Raw genomic sequence first — 9600 nt, forward strand, 5'->3', positions numbered from 1 at the left:
AAAAAAATTACTCAAATATAAAAAGAGGACACAGGCTTGAAAATTCAGTGTTCAGCCAGGCACAGTGGCTCAAGGTGGTAATCTCAGCACTTTGGGACACAAGAGTTGGGCAGATGGCTTGAGCCCAGGAGTTCAAGACCAACCTGGGCAATATGGTGAAATAGTGTCTTTATAAAATATACAAAAATTAGCTGGATGTGGTGCTGCCATTCTCAGCTACTCCTAGCTACTTAGGAGGCTGAGGTGGAAAGACTGTTTGAACTCAGGAGATCGAGGTTGCAGTGAGATGTGATCGTACCACTGTACTCCAACCTGAGTGACAGAGTGAGACCCTGTCTCAGTTAAAAATAAAAGGAAAAAAAAGAAAGATAAAATACAATTCAATGTTTTTTTTGAATTTTTTATTTAATGGCCATGCTAATCTTCTCTATGTCTTTCCAATTTTAATATATGTGTTGCTGAAGCGAGCACAAACTCAGTGTTCTGATGTATGTGTGGGATATATCTGAAACCTTCACAAACCAAGCCAAGTGCCCTTTTCTCTGACACTGACCTGTCGATGTCTGCTTCTGGAAGGAGATCATAACAGCCCTCTGTGTAGTCATTCTGCAGGCCCTGGCGGTCAGGGAAGTAGTCGGTGGTGAGGGGGAGGCATGCCGGAGTAGTGAGAGACTTCCAGTCCACTCCAACTGTGCAACAGAAGCCTGGCACTACAGGGGGAGCAGACAGTGTCAGAACTGCCTCACGTAACGGGGGAAAAGGTACATGTGGTCACCATGGCAAGTGTGGGATGGGGGGTCAGGGGAGGAAAGGGGAGGGAAGGGTGGGGAAAACAGTTCATGGTGAAAATGATAAAATTGACAGGATTGGGAAGAAAGAGGGTAGGGGAGGGAGAAAGAGAGAGAAACAGAGTTTGTTAGACAATGCAGTGCACATGCTTATCCAGTCCCATCATGCAAATGGGATTCACAGCTGATACTTTTCATTTTCTGCTGATTGTGAGCTACAGCCGCAATGCAGGTGAGATTACTGCAGGGCAGGCAGAATTACGTGTCGAAGCACATCAACATTCCAAGAGCAGGGAGGCCCAAGCGTGAGCCTCTCCCAAGGACTGCAGAGTGGCTGGGTGGAGAAAGGATGGGAGCTCAGCCTGGTTTGGGAGCAAACAGCATACAGTAGCAGAAATAAGGAATACTTCCAGCACTGCAAAAATAAGTAACAGATCCAAAAGGTTGGGAGGAAAAATCGAGTAAGGATATCTGGGAAAGTTAGGAGGCTGGAACTTTAAGAGACAGTGTTTAATAATCCAAAAATGAAAGCTGCAGTTAGCAGAGCAGGCCTGACCACATGGGTCTGTCCCGAATTGTCTGCTCCTCAGTTAAAGCAGGGTTTCTCAGCCTCGGCAACAACAGAGACTTTGAACCAGATAATTCTTTGTTGTGGGGGCTGTCCTGGGTATTGCAGCAGCACCCTTGGACTCTACTCACTAGATGCCAGTGGCATCCCCTAATTGTGAAAACCAGAAATGTCTGTAGGCATTGACATGTTCCACTGGGGAGGTAAATCCCCCCTGGTTAAGAAAATCCTCCCTGGTTGAGCTTCACTCAGTTAAAATAATAGGGCAGTTACCTCTTTAAGTAATTTAAGTGAAGACTATCTTTTAACTCTCCAAAGAAGGGAGCAATATGAAGTCAAAAAACTCTAAGGCTTTGTCTCTGAGTTCTGAATGGGACATTCATATGCCTTATTTTTGTACCATGCTAACAGCTTACAATGTAATGTAGCCCCTGCTGCCTCATCAGCCCTCCCATCAATGAATAACAAAATTTGTGTGCTAAGTCGCAGCAGAAAAATGTCCCACATGGCACCACTGACTTGGGTAAGATGATTTAGCCTGCAACAGATCTAACTCGTGCTCTACACAGGCCTTATTAACTCATGAATAATTCAGGAATCCAAAACATAGTCCCGAATAGCCTAATTAATCATCTCCATTTTTCTATATGGCAGCCGAGGAGGTAAGCTTGTTTCTACTTCCTGGTTAGAACAGAAGATGAGGACCTGATCAAAGCCCCAGTGGGGAAGCCAGAAACAGAAGACAGTTCGATCTTTATGTCCTCTTAGATCATCCTGGCCCTCATCAGCCTTTTGACCCTCAGGATTAGAAAAATCTTGTAGAAATGCTTTCTGCTGGGCACACAACAAGACAGACAGTTCAAATACTTAGTTTGAGATCCCATGATGAGAAAGGATGCTGAATGGAAGTCTAAGGGTGTTCTGTCTCTAGGAAAAGAGTGCAGCCTCTTTTCTAACCCCAGTATCTTCTGGTCCTGAAAAGAAGGACTCTGAGGAAGTTCCACACCTCAGAACCACTAAAATAACAATGATGAACACAGGTAACAAACTCCGGTGACAGGGTTGTAGAGAAACAGGATCATCTATTCATTGCTGGCAGCTTTTTGGAAAACAGTCAATCTGCCAACCATACTTTGGGGAATGTAATCCAAAGACATTAACCAAAAAATGCACCTGTTGCACCATGTATTATGTATTACTATTAACTTTTAATTTAATAGAGACAGGGTCTCACTATATCGTCCGGGCTGGTCTCAAACTCCTGGGCTCAAGTGAGCCACCCACCTCAGCCTCCCAAAGTGCTGTGATTACTGGCATGAGCCACTGTGCTCAGCTCACCAGGTATTATCATACCTGCATTATATGCTGTGGCTAAAAAGCAGAAAGCCATCCAAATGGTCACTAATAAGAAATGATTACTAAAACCAAGATACAGTAATGTGCTTAATGTTGCCATTACAAATGACTGCTAGGAGGGACCTGAACAAATAGGGGAAAAGGATTATTAAGTGGGGACAAAGGCTGGGCGAGGTGGCTCATGAGGTCAGGAGTTCAAGACCAGCCTACCCAACGTGGTGAAACCCCGTCTCTACTAAAAACACAAAAGTTAGCCAGGCGTGGTGGTGCACGCCTGTAATCCCAGCTACTCAAGAGGCTGAGGCAGAAGAATCACTTGAACTTGGGAGGCAGATGTTGCAGTGCACCACTGCACTCCAGCCTGGGCAACAGAGCAAGACACTGTCTCAAAAAAAAAAAAAAAAAAAGGTGGGGACAAAAAGACTCAGTGATATATATCCATTGGTCACAGCTAAGTAAAGTTTATCAAGTGGTAGGATTTTCTCTGCTATTTTATTATTATAGATATTTAGACATTCTCTTATTATACAGCTATTTAAAAAGATGATCAAAAGGAATGCAAATCAGCCAAATATTTCAACTACAGGCAGGCAAATGATTCTAGTAACAGCCTATTATGTCTTTCCAACTTTTTCATGGAGATATCATTAGGCATTTAAGGGTGAAGGCCAGCTCTGGACCAGCATGGGGGCCTTAGAGGGAATCTGCTACCTTTCCTAGGTGCCCCTGAATCACCCTCCAAAACAGGTCATTCAGTCACACCCCCCTCACTTTCCATCACAGAGTCCAGAGAGTCCTCCCTCACCACATCACCTTCCCATACCCCAGAGATATATGGACCTCAGGACCATTCACTTCCCACAGGGCTTCCACCTGTTTCCTCATGCTCTGACCACCCCACACTCCCTGTCTACCCCTTTTCCCAGTCAGCTGCCCCCTCTTACTTGGGTCTGGAGAGGTAGAAACACTGTCCTCTAGAGAATCCTTATTCTGGGTCCTAGGATTCATACCTACGGAAAGATAAAAACAGCTTGTCTTAAGAAGGCTCACTCTGCAAAAGCGTTCTGACCAGTTATGGTTGAAAAGGACAAAATTGGAGCTAAAATAAAATGTAAACCAAGTGCAAATTCTGTGCTGAGTATTTCAAACAGTACAAAATAATCGATCAAAGAAAAATGATCAATCTAAAATTGGGAATGAGCCAGAACTTTACTTTGAGGTTACTGGTATCATTCTTTGCTAAAAGAGATCACACAAACACGAGCAACCTGCCACTTATTTTAATAAAATTGACACATTTCAAAGTCATTTCAACTAATTAGAGCAATCTTTAGTGAATATAAATGACCTATTTTTACAGTGAGTGCTGATCGTGCCACTGCATTCCAACCTGGGCGACGACAGAGTGAAAGAGACCCTGTCTCTAAAATATATATAAAATAAAACAAAAATGACCTATTTAAATTTAATCCACTCATCAGCCATCCTTATCTTCTGGAATTTTCTTCCCCAAATCATGGCTTTCTAAAATATGACATAGGACATCAAAACTCACTACTTTAACATAAAAACAATGATTTTACCTATAACTGGGCTGAAAGGAAACACCGGAAGATTCTTTGAAATGCAATTTATTGACTATCGAGTAACACAATTAATTTTAAAGCACATCTGTCAGTACTTAAATGTCCCTTTCTAAACATTTATTTACTAGAAAATTATGAGGCCATAAAAAGAACTAAGGTTAAGCATGGTGGCTAACAAGGCCAGGAGTTCAAGGCTGTGGCAAGCTATAATCACTCCACTGCTCTCCAGCCTGGGTGATAGAGTGAGACTCCATCTCTACTTAAGATACATAAAAATATTTTTTAAAAAGGACTGGAAAGATGCTTACTAAACGTTCAACAGTGGCTAACTGAGAAGAAAGCTGGAGGAAGGGATAGGAGGCAAAAGAGAATTTGTACTTTTTACTCTAAATACTTCTGGGTCATTTGAATATTTTATAACAAGAACAAGTATTTATAAATTTCTTGTGAAAGCTTTGAAACAATCTACAACATGAGAGAAAGCACTTGCAAATCATGTATCTGGCAAAGGACTTGCATCCAGAAGACATAGGGAACTCTCAAATTCAAAAGCAAGAAAACGAACAACCCAATGAGAAAAGGACAAACAACATATGCAAAAGGAATATAAGTATACTAAAAGATGCTTAACTCAGTAGTCATTAAGGAAACAGCAAATTAAAAGCACAGGGATTAGCCAGGCATGGTGGCATGCGCCTGTATTCGCAGCCACTCCGGAGGCTAAGGCAGGAGGATTGCTTGTGCCCAGAAGTCCAAGGTTGCAGTGAGCTATGACTGTGCCACTGCATTCCTGCCTGGATGAAAGAGCAAGACCCCATCTCAAAACAAACAAAAAAAGTGCAGTAAGATACCACTACATGCCTATCTGAATGATGAAAATGACTGGACATACCAAGTGTTGACAAGGATATGGAACAACTCAAAGCCTAATACATTGCTGATAGCAAAGGAAACTGGCACACCACTTTTGAAAACAGTAGATTTACCATTTGACCCAGCAATCTACTCCTAAAAATTTATACAAGAAAAATGAAAACTTAAGTTCATACAAAACCTTTCTTCATATAAAATCATGTAAACATTTATAGAAGTCTTATTCATAGTCGCCAAAACCTGGAAACAGCCCAATTATCTTTCAACTGGGGGAAGGATAAACAAATTGCAGCTCATCCATACAACAGAATACTACTCAGCAATAAAAAGGAGGCAACTACTGACACGTGACAATGTGGATGAATCTCTCAAATGCAATATGGTGAGTGAAATAAGCCAGACTCAAAAAACTACACACTGTATGATTCCATGTATGTTACATGCTGGGAAAGGCAAAACCAGAAGGACAGAGAACAGATCATTGGTTGCCAGAGGACAGGCAGAGAGACTGAGTACAAAGCAATAGCACAGCGGAATTTTGGGAGGTGATGGAAATTTTCTTATCTTGATGTGTTTGTTGGTAGGTATACAACTCTATGCATTTGTCAAAACTCACAGAACTGTACTCTAAATACAGTACATTTTACTGGACATAAATTTTAAAACATATATATATTTTTTAATTTAAAAAGATGGGCTCGGGCCGGGCGCGGTGGCTCAAGCCTGTAATCCCAGCACTTTGGGAGGCCGAGACAGGCGGATCACGAGGTCAGGAGATCGAGACCATCCTGGCTAACACGGTGAAACCTCGTCTCTACTAAAAGAATACAAAAAACTAGCCAGGCGACGTAGCGGGCGCCTGTAGTCCCAGCTCCTCGGGAGGCTGAGGCAGGAGAATGGCGTAAACCAGGGAGGCGGAGCTTGCAGTGAGCTGAGATCCGGCCACTGCACTCCAGCCTGGGCGGCAGAGCAAGACTCCGTCTCAAAAAAAAAAAAAAGATGGGCTGAGCGTGGTGGCTCACGCCTGTAATCCCAGCACTTTGCGAGGCCAAGGTGGGGGATCACTGAAGGTCAGAAGTTCGAGACCAGCCTGGCCAACGTGGTGAAACCTCATCTCTACTAAAAATACAAAATTAACTGGGCGTGGTGGTGGGTGCCTGTAATCTCAGCTACTCGGGAGGCTGAGGCAGGAGAAGCACTTGAACCCACCACTGCATTCCAGCCTGGGCCACAGAGCAAGACTCTGTCTGAAAAAAAGTAAAATAAAATAAAATAAAGATGACACCACCTGGCCAAATGATCAATAAAGATGATCTTTAGGACTTTTCTTTTGGAACTGCTTGGAGCAGATTTTTTTAAATTACTAGTCATTATACTAGAAGATACAATGTATTAAGTCAGACAAATACAGTATTTCATTTCATTCAAACGCACACCAGGAGTAGATATGAGGTAGGTATGATCCTTTTCCACAGATAAAGAAACTGAGGCTCAGAGAAGTTAAGCAACTTACTGAAGATCTCACAGTAAGTAGGTGGAACCTGCATTTAGATTCTTTCTATTCAACTTTACAGATGCTCTATTTCTTGACTATCCATCTGGGGCACCAATTTTTAGCTGTTGAAATGTTATCTGTTCTTTGTCAATAGCTAAAAGCCACTTGGAGCTAAATTTTCCGCGGGAAAAAAAAAAAAAACTTGGCTGACAACTTTCATTTTCATGCAAATATAAAGCATGATTATAAAGAAGCAACGAGGTGGATTTTCTTATTCAGCTTGAGAAGTGGTATGAAGGCAAACTGGCATTTGCAAAACACTCTGAGCGATAAGAGCATTGTTACTATATCACCTCTCCCAGGTTTGGCTGACAAGTTGCTCATCTGATTACCTGTTTTTGTTTTTAAAGAAAACCTGTTCTAGACTTGGTCTGCAAGACAACTCAAATTCTTACACTAACAAACAGTTCAAAAAAAGAAAAGAAAAGAAAAGAAAAAAGGAATAGTTCAACTTATCAGAGCAGCTTTGAATCCTAGGCCAAAAGTAGATCTGTGCCATCTCTGGTGGACACACCTACCTACACACACACACACGTACACACACACCCCAAAAAAAGCAAATATTTTAAGGACTTCCAGGAAGCTATTATACGTATAAGCAAATATTTTAAGGATTTCCAGGAAGCTACTCACACACAGTTTCCTTGCAATTCAAGCCCAACACAGTGCCTTTCCCACTGGCTCTTTGAGGTCTTATTTTCAGTCATACAGACTTGCTGTTGGCATATGAAGAGCCCCACCAGCCTGGAATGATGGAGGTGAAACCTCATGGTCAGCCAGCTCTGCTCCAACCCAACATTTGGGAATGAAGTCTCACACTCAAAGTTCAAAGCCAGACATACAACTTGGGGAGCCAATGCTGGTAAGAGTCATCTCAGCTCTGTCTCTTTTGACATCTGTTCCGAATTGTGAATGTGTTCTTTGGTTGAAAACCTCAAGGTCAAAAAGGTTACTCACTGTGGAGCCTCTAGGGCCAGTTCCAAGCCCACATCGAGAAGCCTGTGCCTGGGGCGAGTGGTTTCTCTTCTCTGGGCTACAGAGGCGGCACTTACCCATAAAAAAAAAACTGACCTGGCCTGGAGAAATGACGGAGGTCCTTCTATCCAGTCTCAGTGTGCTATGAGTTACTTTTACTTTGGCTCTCAGGCCAAATATACTGCATGCACCTAATATTCAACACAAATATCAAGTTGCAGATTCTAAGTCTCAACACTAAAGAGAAAGAAAACATGGCATCCACTTACTTTCTTTTTCAAAATGATCTACCTCCAATAAAGGAAGACATTTACTAGCAAGCCTTCTAAAATGGTGCCCAGTTAAAGATACAGAGGGATAAAAACTACCTGCCCAGTCACACCAACTGCCCTGTCTCTGCTGGGTAGCAGGGTGAAAAATAAGTGAAGACTGCACCTACCAGGTCCCCACTAACAACGCTCCAAATGAAATTCTATGGGGCTGGGAGGGAAACCCACAGAGATGTTACTCCTGTGAATCATGATTCACATATGAATCACATCCAAATGCAGGAGAAAGACTGAGTCACGCTTGAGAGACTGCAGATGGTGCAAACCATCAAGCCTGGAGAGGTGAAGGCAGGGTCACAAATAAGGTTTCTCTGTTTGGAATTTTCTCTGATTTTTTTTTTTCCCTCTGGGATGGATTCTCACTCTTGTCACCCAGGCTGAGTACAGTGGCATGATCTTGGCTCACTGCAACCTCCACCTCCCGGGTTCGAGCAATTCTCCTGCCTCAGTCTCCCAAGTAGCTGGGCTTACAGGCACCCGCCCAGCTAATTTTTGTGTTTTTAGTAGAGGCAGGATTTCACCATGTTAGTCAGGCTGGTCTTGAACTGCTGACTTCAAGTGATCCACCCACCTTGGCCTCTCAAAGTGCTGGGATTACAGGCGTGAGCCACCGCGCCAGTCTTCTCTGATTTTTTAATGAATGAAATGTTAACCAGTTGTGAATTCAGACCCCATCTTGTTTCAAAACAAGGACTCAGTGTGGTAATCTAGCCTGTAATGTACCCAACCTACTTTTGATCCGGACAACCACTCTGTGGGACAAGCAGTCAGGAAGAGGAGGATCTTTATGCCCACTACACAGATGAAGAACCTGAGCCTCAGCTCGAAAGCCCAGTGAGGAGCAGGGGGAATTCTGATCCTGGTTGTTTTCATCACAGCACACTCCCTCATCTAGCACATCCTCATTTAGCAGAGATCACATGTTCAAACCACACTGTATTACTGAACCATTCACAGTCCAACTCCCCACAAGAGGGCTTTCCTTTCATTGTCGTTACCCCACATGGGAATTGCTTGAAAGAGAATCCCAAGTGCATGAGGAGTCAGAGCTCCCTGAGGTCGGGAGAGTCAGTGTTTTAATAGTTTTTGTTTCTTCTCAGGCCTTAGCACAGTGCCTAGAGTTCAATACACATTTCTGGAATGGGTAAGAGTTTACTGAGTTTGAAGAAAGCAAAACATATTCCATGAAAAATGAGGATGGCTTGAAAGGAAAGTCACTTACAAACCAAGCAAGGAGAAAAAGACTACCAAAGTCTTTGAAAAAAAGGAATCTAGTTAACTGTTCAGGAAGGTTATAAGAAAGAAAAGCACGGGCCAGGCGCAGTGGCTCAAGCCTGTAATCCCAGCACTTTGGGAGGCTGAGACCGGCGGATGATGAGGTCAGGAAATCGAGACCAACCCGGCTAACACGGTGAAACCCCGTCTCTACTAAAAAAATACAAAAAACTAGCCAGGTGAGGTGGCGGACGCCTGTAGTCCCAGCTACTCGGGAGGCTGAGGCAGGAGAATGGCGTGAACCCGGGAGGCGGAGCTTGCAGTGAGCTGAGATCCCGCCATCGCACTCCAGCCT

At 43.2% G+C, this 9600-nt stretch overlaps 1 protein-coding gene across 1 annotated transcript in view; it reads right to left on the bottom strand.

Annotated features, from left to right (window-relative positions):
* The window catches only part of DEPDC5 (DEP domain containing 5, GATOR1 subcomplex subunit), a 159907-nt gene that overhangs the window by 72785 nt on the left and 77522 nt on the right, over positions 1 to 9600 (bottom strand). The window contains 2 exon segments of the mRNA XM_017868941.1: positions 554 to 710; positions 3657 to 3722. Coding sequence (XP_017724430.1) covers positions 554 to 710; positions 3657 to 3722 — 223 coding nt within the window.

The sequence above is a fragment of the Rhinopithecus bieti genome, unplaced genomic scaffold (genome assembly GCF_001698545.2).
Source record: "Rhinopithecus bieti isolate Rb0 unplaced genomic scaffold, ASM169854v2 scaffold_4666, whole genome shotgun sequence".
Lineage (NCBI taxonomy): Eukaryota > Metazoa > Chordata > Mammalia > Primates > Cercopithecidae > Rhinopithecus > Rhinopithecus bieti.